The 19,066-nt window shown below is 38.8% G+C and overlaps 1 protein-coding gene across 1 annotated transcript in view; it reads left to right on the forward strand.

Annotated features, from left to right (window-relative positions):
• The window catches only part of LOC127644517 (sodium channel protein type 4 subunit alpha-like), a 69,174-nt gene extending 50,701 nt beyond the window's left edge, over window positions 1-18,473 (forward strand). The window contains exons 18-27 of the mRNA XM_052127711.1: window positions 6,239-6,356; window positions 7,383-7,537; window positions 7,775-7,948; window positions 11,509-11,631; window positions 12,180-12,452; window positions 13,722-13,775; window positions 14,043-14,184; window positions 14,278-14,378; window positions 16,532-16,802; window positions 16,989-18,473. Of these exons, the coding sequence (XP_051983671.1) occupies window positions 6,239-6,356; window positions 7,383-7,537; window positions 7,775-7,948; window positions 11,509-11,631; window positions 12,180-12,452; window positions 13,722-13,775; window positions 14,043-14,184; window positions 14,278-14,378; window positions 16,532-16,802; window positions 16,989-18,133 (2,556 nt within the window). The 3' untranslated portion in view covers window positions 18,134-18,473. The remainder of the gene's footprint in view (window positions 1-6,238; window positions 6,357-7,382; window positions 7,538-7,774; window positions 7,949-11,508; window positions 11,632-12,179; window positions 12,453-13,721; window positions 13,776-14,042; window positions 14,185-14,277; window positions 14,379-16,531; window positions 16,803-16,988) is intronic.
• Window positions 18,474-19,066: the final 593 nt, after the last annotated feature.

Genomic DNA, 19,066 nt, shown 5'->3' on the forward strand with positions numbered 1-19,066 from the left:
TCTGGTACATATATGCAACTTGTCTCTTCAAAAAGGTTTATTTCCTAAAAAAATGAAAATCGCTAAAGTTATACCCATATATAAAACTGGAGATAGACATACCTTTTTAAATTATAGGCATGTTTCTTTGCTTTCACAGTTTTCAAAAATATTGGAAAAATAATTTTATTCAAGATTAAATGATTTTGTTATCAAATACAACATATTAAGTAAAAAACAATATGGGTTTAGAAGTAATAGAACAACCTCACATGCATTAATAGAATTTGTGGAGAAAATATCTAACGCAATAGAAAATAAACAATACACAGCTGGGGTATTTTTAGACCTTAAAAAAGCATTTGACACTGTCGACCATGACATTTTACTAGAGAAACTGAAAAAATATGGAGTAAGAGGGGTAGCTCACTCTTGGATAAGTAATTACTTAGAGAAAAGGCATCAATATGTCCAAATAGATAATTGCAAGTCACAACTGATGCAGGTAACATGTGGGGTTCCCCAAGGCTCTGTGCTGGGCCCATTGCTTTTTCTGTTATCAAGGCCTTTTGCAGCGCAAGCGCCGATCTGAACGGTGTCTAACATGCTGTCTTTCTAAGCAAAAGCTGGTGTAAGCATGACAGGACAGAGTCGTGCCCTGTGTCAGCGCAGACCGCCAAGCTGCCCTGTCTTCTGCAAGGTGATGCCATCGATCAGGGATGATCTTAAAGACATTCATGTCTCGCTTGACAACATCCTTAAAGCGGAGCTTGGGTCGACCACGAGGGCGGTGTCCCACAGCTAACTCCCCATGGAAGATGGACTTTGGGAGACGTTCATCTGGCAACTGATATTATTTGCGGATGATACAAACTTATTTTGTTCTGGTGACAATCTGAAACAACTTTTGGATACAATGGGAAAAGAAATGGCACTGCTAAAAAATTGGTTTGATTCGAATAAACTAACGTTAAATATAAGTAAAACAAAATTTATTGTATTTGGCAATCGTTTATCGAATACAATAGGTAAATTAATGATTAATGAAGTTGAAATAGAAAGGGTGTCAGCTATTAAATTTCTTGGAGTAATTATAGGCAATAAATCAAATTGGAAGCCCCATATATCTTATATTAAGAACAAGATTTCAAAGTCAATTGCAATATTATATAAAGTTAAAGATTTCTTAAATGAAAAATCATTATATACTTTGTATTGTTCCCTTGTGCTTCCATACATTATTTATTGTGTGGAAGTATGGGGAAATACATATAAAACAAACACCAATCCAATATTTATGCTTCAAAAGAGAGCATTACTGAATAGTAAAGAAAACCACCTATAGGGAGCCAACAAACTCCCTTTTATTGAATTAAAGGCTCTAAAGTTTAAAGAATTAGTAGAACTAAAAACATTACAAATCATGTACAAAGCAAAAAACCATCAATTGCCAGAAAGTATCCAAGGGTTGTTCATAGAAAGAGAATGCCAACATGATTTAAGGGGATCTTGTATATTTAAAAGGAACCAAGTGAGGACCAATGCAAAATACCATTGTATTTCATTTAAAGGTGTACATTTATGGAACAACTGTCATGAGGAACTAAAAATATGTGGGACACTTAGTAAGTTAAAGAAACTATTTAGAAATAATGCATGGAAATTTTGGATTGTGCAATTGTATTGCATAGGGAATACTAATGTTTTTGTATTCTGTTTAGATTTGTCTGTCAACATTATATTGATGTAAGTATTTACATCATATTTTTATTTGATTTGATTAAAATATGAGATGTTTTCAAAAAGGGTTGGCATTATAAGCAAGAGCTTCAGCCTACACCTGTTTCAGACTGAAGGAAATATGCTGTTGTTTGTCAGCTCAACTGTGTTGAAACTAAGTTGTCTGTCTGAAATAAATAAACCAAACCAAAGTCATATGGGATCTAGACAAGTCTCTTTGTTAGCTTTATTGGCCAGATGTGCGACTCACTGGCACCAATGTCTTTCCATTTATGATGTTGTGGAATTCCAGGATTAAGATTGCGTAAATCCTAGATTCAAATCATGTCGTTTCAATTCTTCTGCATGTATAATACTACAGATCCATCATGAGCACAAGTTAACGCAATGATAATGCATATAAACCAGAATTCACCACGTGTTAAGCACAATGTTAAGCAGTTGAATATTAGCATGAAATAAATATGTAATTATTTTTTTTTATATATTACCAGAAAGACATATCCAAAATAAATATCTTTTTATGGTTTTAGGGCTGTGAATTGATAAATAATGTAACTAATTAATTGCACAGTTTTTGGTGATTTATCATGATTAATCATGGTACATGGTAAATTACAACAAATATAAAAAAAAAGAAAAAGAAATTGGTTAGTCATCTTTTATTTTAATTATTTAAATATTAAAATGTTCCATTCTTTTGCGGATAGAGTTAATTAGACACATTTTAACTGGTATATATCTTTGAAGTACATGTTCACATGCCATAAAATCAGTGGACGTGCTGTAATTAAAAGTTTGAGTCCAAAAACAGGCCAAAAGTCAAAACAAGGATGAGAGCACAACAGTATGTAAACATTCAGAATTGCAATGGGAACTGGCAATATTGTGCATGACTAGTGGCATATATACTAAAGCAGTGATTAGACACAGGTGAAACTGCTTATTACAGTGGAACTGAACTAAAACTCTGGAGGTAGCTCCCTCTTGTGACTGGGAGCTGCATTGTCAGGAAGAGATGCCACACTCACATGAAGAAATACAATTTAAAACATCAGTAAAACATCTTTATCTCTACTGAAATATTGTGAATAATCATATCATCACTCTAATCTAATGCATTATCATCTCAGCTGTATTATTTCCCATATGAAATTGAATTTAACTCTAAAATAAGTTTATAACAACCTTTATTTCGTTCAAAGAATTATAGGTTCCACCACATTCAAGTTTGTGTTACAAAAGGAAATAATATATAAAATGTTTGTTTTCATTTGGTAATTTATTTAATTTAATTAAGTTTTGATTAAGTTATTCCAGAGAATATTGCAAAAGTAAACTAGACAATAATTGAATGTAGACTTGGGCTAATGTAAGTGTTTTAATAAAGGCTCGATAAAGGTTTTCTATTAAATCATAAGTTATGTTTATTTTTTATTAAATATATCTAAACCTAGAAATTGGTAATATTAAAAAACACACTGAAATAAATAATGTTTGGATGACAATAAAGATGACATCTAGGATGCTAAAAAATATATATATATAATGTGCATTTTATTAGGGTAAATTGATTAAAAATGTAAAGAATAAATAGAAAATAATGAAGATATAAAAAATAAAAAAAAACATTACTGGTAAATGATTTTGGCAGATTGGTAAATCACATCAATTGAATCACTGCGAACCAACATGCATTGTTACATTAAAAGTACAACTTTGAAAAATGTGCCTCCTGCAATCTGTTCATATATTTTGTTATTTTAAATTGAAAGTTCGTTTTTTTTCTATTTAATGAAATATTTAATTTAATTATTGACAAATACAAATGATACAGTGCAATCACTGCCATTGTAAACAACAAGGCTGTCATCACTGCAAGCGTATAGCCATTGAACGCAAACTAAATAGAGGGACAAACACAGAAAGCACATTTCTGAATTTCTGAAAGGACCAAGTCCATTAAAGTCACATATTAAGCCTTTCAAACATCAGGACCAATTAGATATACATTCATAAATCGTCCATATAGTGCAAATTAAGCTTTATTTGTTTATTCCCATTGTGAGCGAGCTCTGTCAAATGAGAGAGTGGTGTCAAAGGTCAGTGAGATGATATGATGATGCGTGTGAGGGAGCGACGGTGGCCGTGGACATGGGAGGAGGTGGTGGGGGGGGGGGCATGTGGACTCATAAGCCGATAAGCTGCAAAGCAGACAAGGTGAACTCACTAGACAGCCATATTTGTTATATAAGAGATGTAGCTAGAAGAGAGGAGTGAAGGAAAATGAAATCATGGGCATATTAAGAGCAGTATTTTAGAGTTTGTTTAAATATAGTGCTAAATACATTTACATTTACATTTATGCATTTGGCAGATGCTTTTATCCAAAGCGACTTACAGAGCCCTTATTACAGGGACAATCCCCCCGGAGCAACCTGGAGTTAAGTGCCTTGACTCAAGGACACAATGGTGGTGGCTGTGGGGATCGAACCAGCAACCTTCTGCTTAACAGTTATGTCATAGACTGTAAAAAAAGATGGACGACGCCCCTTCGCTCTTTTCCGTTGGTGAGAACTGAAGCCGCCAGTGTCCCGATATGGCGCTGACATCTTGGGACTTGAGTCTGCGCAGTTGCGATTTCGGGATCTGCGCAGTAGTGAGCAGGAAGTAAAGCCGCGAAATCAAGGCCCCGCCCTCACTCTCGCTGAATCAATCGCAAGCACACGCCCCTGCACTTTTGACTTTTGACTTATGACGTTGTGAAATAATTAATTATAGAAATGTAGATATTAAATTTAAAGCTCCAATCTCCTCAGTCCTCCGAAGATCCCAAAAAAAAGTCAGTTGGTGCTTCAGTGACTACTTCGCTCAGAGAACCTGTCAATCACAGCTGTCAGTCATGATGTCACAGCACCGTTTTTATTACAGCACTTTGAAATTACATCAACGTGATAGAAACTACGGGGTATAGGGGTTTATGACCTATACTAGGACCAGTAACCGGGGGGCGATCGAGACATTTTGGCTTCACTTTTGAGGGCTTGTGCGGCACACTTGAGTTATGTGCTTTAGCCCACTACACCACCACCACCACCACCACCAAATAGGAGTTGATAAAAAAAATGTTTTGCAATTGTATGTATATGTTATTTACTATATTAAATTGTGTGATATATTGGCCTATTGGCCACCCTGTTTTCTGGATATCGGCATTGGCCATTAAAAAAAATCCATATCAATTGGCCACTAATATTGATTAACTTTACACCTCATGATGTCATGACACAGAAAATGAATGGGGTTTGATGTTATTGACATCACCATAGTTGATTTATGGATTTTATTTCATTGCTTAAATTTGAGAGTGACTAAAGACTTATCTTTCACTCTGATTGTATGCCTTCAGAAGACTTGGAATATGAAGCATGGTCGCATGGACTTTTAGGACACTATTGGGTGCTTTTTTAAGTTTTAAAGTGAGTCACTATCCACTGCTACTGAATGGAAATCAGCAATTGTGAATTTTTTTTCAAATATCTCCTTTTGTGTTCCATAGAGGAAAGAAAGTTATATAGGTTTTGAATAAGGTTTGAGTAAACTATTATTTTAAGTCTATTCGGCTTCTGTAATGAACATGATCCATATAGAGAGAATAAATCCAGTCTAGTTCGATTTTTGTAAAAAAGTGTGACCAGCTGTGGCTCAGTTGGTAGAGAGGGTCGGCCACTAATCGCAGGGTTGGTGGTTTGAATCCTGGCCCACATGACTCCACATGCTGAAGTGTCCTTGGGCAAGACACTGAACCCCAATGGCAAGCTAGCACTTTACATAGCAGCTCTCCTGCCATTGGTGTATGAATGTGTGTGTGTGTGTGTGTATGGTGAATGAGACGCAGTGTAAAGTGCTTTGAATACCGTTAAGGCTTAAAAAGGTGCTATATACTGTAAGTGCAGACCATTTACCTTATTTGATGCTTTTTTGTAATCCCACTTAAAACGCACACACAAACATGTTGGATTTCATGTTTTATGAGGTTTCTCCATAGACATTATGATTTTTATACCGCACAAACTTTATATTCTATCCCCTAACCCTTCCCCTAAACCTAACCCTCACATAAAACATTCTGCATTTTCCAAAAACATAATTTAGTAAGATTTATAAGCTGTTTTCCTCATGGGGACCGACTGATTGTCCCCACAAAGTCAACATTTTCAGGTTTTACTATCCTTGTGGGACAGTCATTCCCCACAACGTAGGGAATACCTGGACACACACACACACACACACACACACACAGTGCTAGCCTTGTAATGTGAGATTACATAAACTGCTCTATTGGATTGCGCTGGCACCTTTTGGCCACCAAATCTCCATAAATCATTTTAAATATGCTCCCATTACACACAGAGGAAATCTCATCAAAATTGTATTAAAGGCTTGTGCAAGGTCTTGGTCTGGTCATTAAAAGTTGGTTGGTAAACCTTTAATTATAACTCAACATCTTGTCTACCAGGAAGTGATCAGCCTCTCTGAAGGAAGTACTGTAGACCTGAGGAAGCCTGGAGAAGATGAGGAGGAATATTCTGAGATGGCAGAGGATGCCATGGACCCAGAAGAGTGTTTCCCTGAGTGTAAGCAAATAAAGAAGTAAAATAAAGTAGTCAAAAGAAGTCAAATAGAGTACTGTGATGGAAATGGCAATCCTATGCAACTTGAGAAGTACCATGATACTGAACGATTACCCTATTCACATACTATGCATTTAAAATAATCCAATTTACAAAACGTTTTCCCAAGAAACAGGGGCGGTGCTAGGTTGTGATCTTTGGGTGGGCATTTTGATCTTAAGGGTGGGCAACTGTTATCTCTTTGCCACCGTGGGGTGCACCTCCTGATAATTTAACTTTGAGGGGGGGAGGTAATGCCCCCTCTAGTCCCCCCTAAGGCCAAAGTATACTTCAGTTTTGATGCGAACACATAGTGTCTGTGTACTGTTGAAAACTAGCCTTTCATAATATGCTTCATCTGATTGTGCGCGCATACATATGCGGTTGGTGCATGCACACTACGACTGCTGTGAGATACTGAACTATATCTCTCCTTGAGTTTACACTCATAAAGATGTCTTTAGATTTCTTAAGAATTGAGATCTCCTGACCTCCTCCACCAGCGTTCTTGACGTGCACATCCATTGTTCGTCTCCTGTTATTTAGTGGCAATTACGTCTTCTTTTAGCGTTTCTTTGTGACAGCAATGGCTCAAACGTAACTGGTTCCACCTTGTGGACTGACTAATTAGTGCAAATAATTCCAGGTTAAATCTGTGTCAAGTGTTTGCTCGAAGTATACTTTGGGTAAAAAGGTTATTAGGTAGGAGTCCATCATGTTGCCAGTAAAGATTATATGTCAACCTTACTTTGATGCCAAACCCCCCAAGATAACAGATATCAATAAACAATACACACCGCCAACCCAGGCAGGGACGTACCAGATTGCTTCAGTAGATGCATTTGAATTGAATCTACTTAAAAACATGTGACAGAATTATGACAGAATTACCAAACAAATATAATATGGTTGCCTGTAAATGGACTTACAGTACCATTAAAACAGTATTCAAACATATATATGTGGCCTAACATTTTCTCTTCTCTGTAGTTTGCATGCAACACTGTAAATGCTGTAAAATTAACACAACAAAGGGTATGGGACAGATGTGGTGGAGATTGAGGAAGACCTGCTATCAGATTGTGGAGCACAGCTGGTTTGAGACCTTCATCATCTTCATGATTCTACTCAGCAGTGGAGCTCTGGTGAGGAAGCATACTTACAACTAGTGATAAACCCTAGTCATAAAACTTTTACTCATAGCCCTCGAACCACTACCCCAACCTCTAGTCTTCTTCTTGTGGATGAATAATCTGAATAATTGTTGAAAACTTTTATACTCTCAAACTTAAGTTTGGTGCATTTTTTGCATCATTTGTATTGAAACATTGGAAAAATATTTATCTAAATTCTACATTCTGGCATGTTCCTTCTTCTCACAGGCATTTGAAGACATCTACATAGAAAAGCGGAAGGTGCTGAAGGTGGTGTTGGAATACGCTGACAAGGTCTTCAGCTACATCTTTGTTCTGGAGATGTTTCTGAAGTGGATAGCTTATGGCTTTAAGAAATACTTCACTAACTACTGGTGCTGGCTGGACTTCCTCATCGTAGATGTGAGTAGGTGAATCTTTGTACGCTGCAATAGGGTTTAAATGTTGCGGTTAATCGCACGTGGATCTGTTAGTAAATGAAAATAAGGAAATGCTTTAATCATTTCTTATAAGCCAGGAAGAGGGGTAAACAATATATTTACTGTCTGTTATCTGTTTTATAAACAGCTACTGTCATCATCCACCAAATTTAGCTAACAGCTATTGATAAAGCTGGCTAGCTAGCTAACGTCGACATAGGCTATCATATAAATTCAGTCAATGTATCAAGCAAAGAAAAGTGATTACTTCAAACTACAGTCTCGCATAGTCAGACCTATATCCACACTTTGTTTTAGCCCTGTTCCTGCACTGGAGATTCAAATATAATATACAGTCTCAAAGTTTGTTGTAAAACAATCACAACTGTGTCATTTTAATTATGCTACCTCATCTGTCAGCATGATGCCGGTGGATCACCTCTTTGTACGATTCAGCCTCTTTGTATGTTACGTCATTGATTTGGTCGATGTTCACTTGCTCGCTTCCCTATGGAGTTTGTGCATGAGCACGAGCAAGAGGTAACTGGCTGCAGTTCACTTAACGGCCACAGGTGTCATTAATAACAACGGTTCCCATTCTGTCACTCACTTGACATTGTGTCGAATGAAGTGACACAAGGGTCTTCCTGGGACGCCAAACGTACCTCTGAACCTGGGAAAAGGCCAATGTCAAGTTGGCAGACAGAATTTGCATGCCCCGCCCCGGACATATGGGTATAAAGGGAAGCGGGGCAGCGATTGTCAGTCAGAATTTTTTTTCGGAGCCGAACGTTTGTGCAACAGCACAATCTTTTTCAAGATGCCCTTCCGCCCATGTGTTGTTCCTGGATGCGGTCAATTTCTCTCCAAGACCGACGGCCACAGACGCTGCCTCGTGTGCCTGGGCAGCGATCACACTGAGGCGGCGTTCGTTGATGGCTCATATACTCATTGTGAGAACATGACCATGGCAGCGTTGCGGACGTGGCTCTCCTTGCTGAAGGTGAATGCCACTTCAGCCGCCCCCCGCGTCACTCCTTCTTCCCACGTGATTGAGGTCGACATGGCTGGCGATGAAGGCGATAAGGGGATAACGACGGGCTCGGTTTCGCGGGGAAAATCCCCACGAACCACCCGCCCCCCGACATGCTTGCTCGCTTCCATCCGAGCTCGGGATGAGTGCGGCTCGTCTCACAGCCAGCTGGCATTCTCCCTTGAGCCCCTGGAAATGGATGATGACATCGCCGCTGCATCGGAGAGCATCCAGGTGTCTGAAGCGGAAGACTCGACTGGGCTGCTGCCTTCGGGCCAGCCCGCCCAGTCCGATGCGGACGCGCATGCCCAGGCTGCCGTGAGCGTAGGATTGGACTGGAACCCTCCGTCCTCCCCACAGCCTTCGCGGCTTGACGACTGGTACCTCGGCTCCGGGCACCGTTCACAGCCACACAAGTCTCAATGACAGCGCACTCAGTCAGTGCTCAGGTGCCTCGCTCTCTTCGAGCCTGGCACAGCGGCTCCTATAAAACAATTCCAGAGGCTCCTGGGGCATATGACATCCTCTGCTGCGCCGCTCGGGTTGATGCATATGAGACCGCTTCAGCACTGGCTACAGACTCGATTCCTGAGATGGGCATGGTGCCACGGCACATAGCATGTGACAATCACCCCTACTTGCCGTCAGACTTTTAACCCATGGTCAGACCTCTGCTTCCTGCGGACCGGAGTCCCCTTGCACCCCCCTCAGGGGTGTGGGGAACCTGAGGTCTGTATGTGACATCTCTTTGGGGGCGTTGGGGAGGGCTACGTGCAGCCGACAGTTGCCTCTAGCACGCAGTAGCCTGCTTGCACCTGTCTCAACAGTTCACGTAACACGGTCAGTGCGTGCCGTTTTTAGATGGGACCCCTTGTTTCACTTCAATCGAGACAACGTCGAGTGAGTGACAGAAGGGGAATGTCATGGTTACTGTTGTAACCTCCGTTCCCCGAGGGAAGGAATGAGACATTGTGTCCCTCCTGCCACAGCACTAGACCTACCACTGTAAACGGCCGTACCTTATTTTTGGCTCCTCAGTGCAAAATCCTGACTGACATTCGCTGCCCCCCTTCCCTTTATACCCGTATGTCCGTGGCAGGGCATGCAAATTGGCCTTTTCTCAGGTTCAGAGGTACGTTTGGCATCCCAGGAAGACCCCTTGTGTCACTTCATTCGACACAACGTCTCGTTCCTTCCCTCGGGGAACGGAGGTTACAACAGTAACCATGACATTTCTGAATCTTACATACTGCACCTATTAAATAGACAGCAAGTAATAAAGAAATAAGGAGATCATCTAATCAAAAATAAAACTCTTTATAAAACTTCACTCTATTTTATATATATGCATATAGATTGCACATATATTTAAGTATGTGGATATGTACAGTGATTGCCATGTACATATGTGCATACTTGTCCATGTATTGTTATTTTATCTTACTAAAAATAATCGTCCTGTACATATAGTCACACTGAAAACCATAATAAGTTGACAACTCAAATGATTGAGTAAACTCAGTCCCTCAACTGAATTGAGTAATGGCATCTCCAAAACTTGTTCATATAGAATGAACTTAAAGTTAAGTTATGGTAACTAGATGCAAGTAGACTTGACTCAGATTTGCTATTTGAATGTAAATTGAATGGACTCATATTTGGATCATACAATTACACAGCTTAAATAATGAAGATCATACCTGATTCTAGACCAAATGTTTAATAAACGTATTTATCCACAGAAATGCATAGACACCTGTACTTCAGTTGTGCATGCACAAGGATAACTGAGAGAGTGTTAACAGGGTCCAACTTGGCCAAAGAGGACACAGATCACCCTAATGGTGGCATCACACAAAACAACTTTTTTGCAACAAAATATCATACATAATCGTTAAAAACAGCTAAAACCTCTATGACTTCATAATAACAACTATTTTAATTTTTCACTTTGACCATAAGGAAACAATTAAATAATTCAAGCGCAAGGCAGTGTGGGTATTCCACATACCCTACATTTTGCACTCAATAATTTGAGTTATTAACACCGAAAAACCTATGGATGTTTAAGAAAACTAAGTTTAAGGAACTTGAATATTTGAGTTGATTTGTTTAATTAAAGCAACTTGATTTTTCCAGTAATGACAACGTTAGGGTTCACAGTACACTGCCATCCATAACAGGCCATTTAAAAGCAGTACATCCACTCTGTTTTGCTTTTGTCTGTCTATTTTGAATGTAAAATAGACTGAAAACCTTTTTGTGAAAACAAATATTCTAACCATTTCTATGTCCCAATAAGCATATTCCTGTAGAATGTCCCAAAACATGTAAAGATTGGTTTTACAATCTTTTTTCATCTTTAGTTTCAATTCTTTTTTTAATCGTTAGCAGATCTTTTGTAGTTTCATGCTGGTTCATTTTTTTCAATTATTCCAATGAGAATATCAATTACAAAACCAACTCAAAGAGGTATAACTCATATGAGCTCCATGTGTCTCCTATTGCAGGTGTCTTTGATTAGTTTGGCGGCTAACTCTCTTGGCTACTCGGACTTTGGGGCCATTAAATCTCTGAGGACCCTTAGAGCTCTGAGGCCCTTGAGGGCCCTGTCTAGATTTGAAGGGATGCGGGTAATATGCTTTCAGTTCTTTTCACCTCAACTTCACTTCAAAATGGACAGCATTATAAAACAGAAACTATATTATATTATATTATAATATTAGATTAGATATTTTTTTCCATACCCCATTGTGAATGTGAATGTTGATTTTACATGTTTATAAGTGGAAAAATATACCAGTATCCATGGAACAGTACTTTTGTATTCAATGAATTGCACTAAAATACAGTATATTGATGCTACAGAAGAGTGAGATGAGGCTAATTTGTTTGTTTTTCCTCTTGTTTGTATGGGCTCAAAATCATTTATAGATAAGATTACAATTCAAATTTCAAATTTCGCTTTCTCAATAAAACTGCATTGAGCCAGAATATAAAGGATGCCTATATATTACAATGCTTATAATTTGTATTTAGCATAAAGTTTGAGTTTGGATTGATTTCTGCTCACTTTTTTATTCTCAGGGTGTTACAATAAGATGTCTAGCACTGTTGCATGCAGTCCCAATGTGATTGCTAGTTGCTACTTCTAGACTATAACATGATTCCTATTGTCTAGGTGGTAGTGAACGCACTGATTGGAGCCATCCCGTCCATTATGAATGTCCTGTTGGTGTGCCTGATCTTCTGGCTCATATTTAGCATCATGGGCGTTAACCTTTTCGCTGGAAAATTTGGCAAATGCGTCAACAGGACAGGTTACATCCACAACGCAACGCTGGTCAACAACAAGACTGAATGTCAAGCCATGAATGACACCCAGTTCTACTGGACCAAAGTGAAAGTCAACTTCGACAATGTTGGACTCGGCTACCTCTCACTTCTGCAAGTGGTAAGTGTCTGATCGAGTTGCCTTTTATGGTGTCACCTTTAAAGAAATTGTTCATCCAAAAATGAAAATGTCACCATGTACTCACCCGTAGGACATTTATTGCCTGTGCAACACAAGGAGAAATTAGCCATACTTTTCCATACAACAAAAGTTGATGTTGACCACAACTGTCAGGCTCCAAAAGTAGTGTATGACACTTTTCCGCTATATTTCAAGTCTTTTAAAGCTGTTTGATAGCTTTGTATGAGGAACATGCTAAAATGTAAGTCTTTCCGACCTAGCTGAAAAATCTCTTTTTGTTTTTCTGCACTTTTTCACCTTCTGTGGTGTCAAGTCCGCTATACTCACACATCTTTTTGATTGTATCTTGATTTGAACTAGCAGAAGGAAGGATTTTTATTGAATAACAGCTTAAATTTTGGTCCATTCTTCACAGAAAGCCAACATATGGCTTTGAAGTCTTGAATATAGCAAACAAGTTGTTAGGATTACTTTTACAGTACTTTTCTGCACTTATTGGATTTCTATAAAAAAACCATACATGTTTGTAAATACACTTGGGAAGTAGCTGACAACTGAGTTATAGTTTTTGAGTGAACCCCTTAACATTTTATTCCAAGAAATGTTATTTGTAATAAGGACCTTTCTTGTTCATCACTTTTAGTGATTGTTCTGTAAAATCAATCCTCATATTGTCTTACTTTAGAGGTAGCCAAGCAACCACAGTTCTTCAGGTGTCCAGCAACTCCTCGCTGGGCTTTAACCTATCATTTACCTCTAGGAATAGTCTCTCGTTCAACTACGTAGGTTATAATTTCTGTAACCATGGCAATGACATCCCAAAATAGCCTCCGTTAATAGCAATCATGCAGACTCTTGGTGAGTCACAACTCTTTACAGAATGAAACTTGTAAGGTAAATGCTTAATTACCTCAGACCAAAAGTTAAGTTTCTATGTTCAGCATTGGAAGAAATAGACTCACCTAGAAGGAGATCATAATGTACTTTAATATATTGGTTGAAATCTGCAATTCATTAAAGTAAAGCAGGGCCATTTATAGCTTTAAGCGAGCCACCAGGGGGCCCCACAAAGCAAGGTTTTTTTTTTTCTTTGAGTAACACTCAGGCATCCCTTATGGCTTAACTAAACAGGTATAGGGGGCTCCCTTGTGGCCGGAGAGGGAAGGGAAAATGAAATGATTTTGAGGGGGGGCATATGCTCAGAAACGGAGCTGTGTTAAATACATGTAATATTTGATTATTTTTCAGGCGACTTTCAAAGGTTGGATGGAAATAATGTATGCCGCCATCGATTCTCGTGGAGTAAGCATGTTCTTTTCACTACCTAAAATCAATTTGTTGTACGCACTATGCCAAACACATGAGGCCAAAGACGAATCCTAGCTCTAGACTACAAGCCATTTTCACTTCAGAATTGATTCTTTGTTCTTGGAGATTTAAAAAACTATTATGTAGAAGTGAAATAGCTCAGAGATAACTGAACTGTTCCTTATTTGGCTGTCATCAATCAACAAATCCACATATTGATCCAGAGTCCCATTGAGTTTTATGTTGTTCCTTATATATCAGGTTGAAGAGCAGCCCGTCAAAGAGATAAACCTCTACATGTACCTCTACTTTGTCATCTTCATCATCTTTGGATCATTCTTTACCTTGAATTTGTTCATCGGTGTCATCATCGACAACTTCAATCAACAGAAAAGAATGATTGGTGTTTATGAATAACGTCTTTGCCAAAAGAATTTCGTTTTTATCTACATATAATGTGTTCCATGAAAACAACAGCAGTTTGTTCTGCATTTAGGTGGCCATGATATATTCATGACGGAAGAGCAGAAGAAGTACTACAATGCAATGAAGAAACTTGGATCGAAAAAGCCACAGAAGCCAATTCCAAGACCAGTGGTAAAAATATTATTATTTTTATTATTGGGGTTTTTTTTGTAAAAAGAAATAGGAGGAAGTTGAGTGATACTTTTTCATATCATTAAAACAATCAGATTATTAGAAGGCATCTCTTACCAAAAATACTGTTTTGGTACTAGGGTTGGGAATCAAGAACCAGTTCAATGCTTAAAACAATACAGGAAACAATTTTCATGAATTTCAGTTCCATTAACTTTTCTTGAATGTGAATTTTTGCCGCCGATGCAGACAGAACACCATGCTAAAATACAATGCGTAGATAAAGATAGTCCTTTACATTACGAGTTTTGTTGTAATCACTGGAATTTTATCAATAGTCAATGTACTTACATGAACAAACAATGAACAATTGCATTTTTATAAATGAATCCTAAAGCTATAGGTTCGGACTACTACAGTACGTGCATATCCACAACACAGGGCCGGCGCTGGCCAAATTGATGCCCTACGCAGCGTTCCAGGTGGATGGGGTGTAGTTCAGCGTGATATGAGCGTGAAGCGATCATCTGTGTTCTGCAACTGGTTTCGGGTCCTTGAATAATATATAACGTGTGAGTAAGGGCAGCCGGTGGACTTTCTGGTGCCCTCCTAGGGTATTATAGTGCCCCCCTAGGGAGTTGGTGCCCTTCGCAGACTGCGTAGTCTGCTTATAGGGAGTGGCAGTACTGCCACAACCCAATAGCCACATTGACCATGGATCATTCAAAAAGGCAACCCTCTGAGGAATCACTCATTTTCAAAATAAAGAAACCTCGAACAGTCTGCTAGCAAAAAGGGGAAGCGACTAAGCCGTAATAATAAAACACGAAACAACATCGGCATATCTTTTTCAGAGGTGGCAACAACTTCGAGATCTAAAAGGATTTACAACTGACACAGAGATTAAGTTTTACTTGCTCGACAGGTAAGATATTTTATTGGACGATAGTTAGCCAGGTTGCTCTCTTAGCGTGGTAGTTCATTAGATAATGTTAGCCACTCTAATGGGACATTTTGTTGTGGTTTGTGGTACCGTAGTGCTTGATTTCATTTTCGAGGAAGGACAATGAAAATTGCTTCATCCACTCGAGGGCCAATCTTTAGACCAGTTATTTCCTTAGTCTATTTGCCTGCTAGCTAAGTTATAATAGTTTCCACTGTTTACTTTATCTGATATGAGTAGCAGTCATTTTCAAATGTCAGCGTAGCCTAACTTTTGTAACGCAACTTATTTTAAAACAATTGTTTTCAATAAGTCAAATCAACAGCGGAAGATATGCTACTTACCTGTAAGAATTTTTTTGGGGATATTTGTCTTTTTCTTCCTTTTGTTATTTATTTATTTATTTATTTGAGGGGAGGGGTGAGTTTTTTTGGTTGTTGTAAGTGACATTCGCTCTGATTAGTTGATCACCTGTAACCTTGGTTAAACCGGTACTCCTCAAACCATCAGATTAATCTGCACAGAAGAGCAGAGCTGAAGGCCAACTCGTGTAATTACCAAAACAGTGTTCCTCTGATATCAACTTGCAGTTCTATGCTTCAACCACTCGAGGGCCAAAAGATACATAGTGTAGCTTTAAGTAAAATTAACAAATGCTGTAAAATAAATATATATCTCATTGTTAGTTAATGATACCTAATGCATTAACTAATGTTAATGAATGGAACCTTATTGTAAAGTGTTACCAAAACTCTGTGTAACTCTTTTTGCAATGATTTTATGACATTTTTCTCTTATATGTTATATATGTTGAAATCTGAAATTATCTTATCATTTGGCAAATGACTGCTGAGGTCAATAAAAATAGCATTTGCGTATGGCATTTGCAATATTTCTTTATCGAAAGAAAGAATAATTAATGGAACAATTAAGGAATCAGAATCGTGAAGATTCCCCTAGGTGGACCATGGTACAGCGATTGCATCAGATGGTAATTTCATGGTACTTTGTTATATATACCATGGTGCTACATGATTACCATATTCATGTGCCATGTTATTCACATGGTACTCCAGGGAACTTAATAGAATAACATAATGTATGTCTAAAATACATGGCATTATCATGGTATTGTTTGGTAAGTTTTGGGTTGTGATATCATGATCTTAAACCCATTCTAATTCATCAACATAAACACATTTCTGTCTAGAACATTCTACAAGGATTCTTCTTCGACTTGGTGTCCAAGCAAGCCTTTGATATCACAATAATGATTCTCATTATCCTCAACATGATAACCATGATGGTGGAGACCGACAAGCAGTCTGCTCGCATGGAGTCCATCCTCAACAACATCAACCTAGCCTTCATTGTGATCTTCACCACCGAATGCCTCATCAAGATCTTTGCCCTCCGATGCTATTTCTTCACCATTAGCTGGAATGTGTTTGACTTTGTAGTCGTCATACTGTCCATCATAGGTAAGCACAAAACTTTCGACCAAAAATGCACGTTTGTTTTGCCATTTCTCAGTTCTTCCAAAGGCTTTCAAAAGTTTGAGATAAAGCCAAGTTGTCCGAAAAGTATTATTGGATAAATGGCCCATTCAAGTAAGCCACAATGAGGTATATATTGATATCTGGTCTTTGTTCTGTCTTTCCTCACAGGAATTGTCCTGGCTGACATTATAGAAAAATACTTTGTGTCTCCAACTCTGTTTCGAGTAATCCGGTTGGCAAGAATAGGACGAGTTCTCCGACTAATACGAGCAGCCAAAGGAATAAGGACGTTACTTTTTGCCTTAATGATGTCGTTGCCGGCATTGTTCAACATCGGCCTCCTGCTCTTTCTGGTCATGTTCATATACGCCATTTTTGGCATGGCGAACTTCGCCTACATGAAGAAGCAGGGCGGAATCGATGATATGTTCAATTTTGAAACTTTCGGGAACAGCATTATCTGTCTTTTCCAGATCACCACATCTGCCGGTTGGGATAACCTATTGGATCCCATTATGAACAATTCTCCAGAAGAATGCAACGCAAATTATGTCAACACAGGAACAAATTCTAAGGGCAACTGTGGCAATCCCTCAGTAGGAATCACCTTCTTCGTAAGCTACATCATTATTTCCTTCTTGATCGTGGTCAACATGTACATCGCCATCATTCTCGAGAACTTCAGCGTGGCCACAGAAGAGAGCACGGAACCGCTCAGCGAAGACGACTTTGAGATGTTCTATGAGGTTTGGGAGAAGTTCGATGTCGAGGCCACACACTTCATCGAGTACTCTAATCTCTCCAGTTTTGCAGACAGCCTTTCGGAACCTCTGCGGATCGCCAAACCCAACAAAATCAAGCTCATCCATATGGATCTACCCATGGTGAACGGAGACAGGCTCCACTGCTTGGACATCCTGTTCGCCTTCACAAAGCGTGTTCTTGGTGATTCGGGGGAAATGGACGCTCTCAAGCAGCAAATGGAGGAGAAGTTTATGATGGCAAACCCCTCTAAGTTATCCCATGAGCCCATCACCACAACACTTCGGCGAAAGCAAGAGGAACTATCAGTGACCATGATCCAGCGCGCATACAGGGGGCACCTGGTTAGACGGCAGATGAAGCAGGCTTCTTACCTGTACAGACAGATACATCAGGACACTCCCGTGAATGAGTATAATGCTGCGGAGCAGGAAGGACTTATAGAATCTATGATCAAAGAGCACTTCAGTCCCGAGAGGGGAGTACAGGTGGGCTCACTGTATTATGCATCCTCTCCGCCATCTAATGAGACTGTGGTTCCTAGTGACTGATTCCAGGTGTTAATACCTGCCTGTAGTGACTCTGCATCTCGTGAGCTTCATACCTCGGTGGAGACGTATGAAGAGACTTTTCTTTAGAATTTTTTTAAGACAGGTGTTTTTAGGAGCCACTGTTTGCTTTTTAAACCACGTTTTGATGTGTGTAAATGAATGATTACTTAAAGGAAAGTTCCGGGTTCAGAACAAGTTAGGTTTAATTGACAGAATTGCTGGCATAATCTTGATTGCCACAAAAAATTATTTAGACTCGTCCCTCGTTTATTTTAAAATTGCAGTTGTGGTAATACTCCTACAATGGAAGTGAATAGGGCCTGATTTTAGAAACATTAAAATGCACACTGTTTTAAAAGTATAGCCACAAGATGCAAGCATTACACGTATTAACATGATTTTAATGTGATAAAATTGCTTACTCATTGCCATGACGACAGTAAACCCTGTAATCTGGTAAACCACCTGAATGCTGGTAAATCCCTGATTTTATCACACTTAAAATCATGTTAACAAGTAAAATGTTTGCATCTTGAGGCTATACTTTTCAAACAATGTGCATTTTAATGTTTATGGACTGGCCCCATTCGCTTCCATTGTCAATGCCTTGCTCTAACTGCAATATTTATTTTTTTCTGGCTTTTAGTGGTTATCGACACTATGCCACAAATGATCACTATGCCTCAAATGCTGTCGATTGAGGTTAACTTTATTCGGGAAGAATTCTTCCATAATGCAAGCAAGATTTCACTTTTTTAGTCTGCCATTTGCTTTGTCAGAAAATGCAACAATCTGGACAACTGCTGAATGTATATTGAAATACACTACCCATCCTAGACAGACATGTTATTTTGTCATAAATCTACTGTCAAGGGACGACTGATGTACACTCACCTAAAGGATTATTAGGAACACCTGTTCAATTTCTCATTA

The sequence above is a fragment of the Xyrauchen texanus genome, chromosome 6 (assembly GCF_025860055.1).
Source record: "Xyrauchen texanus isolate HMW12.3.18 chromosome 6, RBS_HiC_50CHRs, whole genome shotgun sequence".
NCBI classification, from domain to species: Eukaryota; Metazoa; Chordata; class Actinopteri; order Cypriniformes; family Catostomidae; genus Xyrauchen; species Xyrauchen texanus.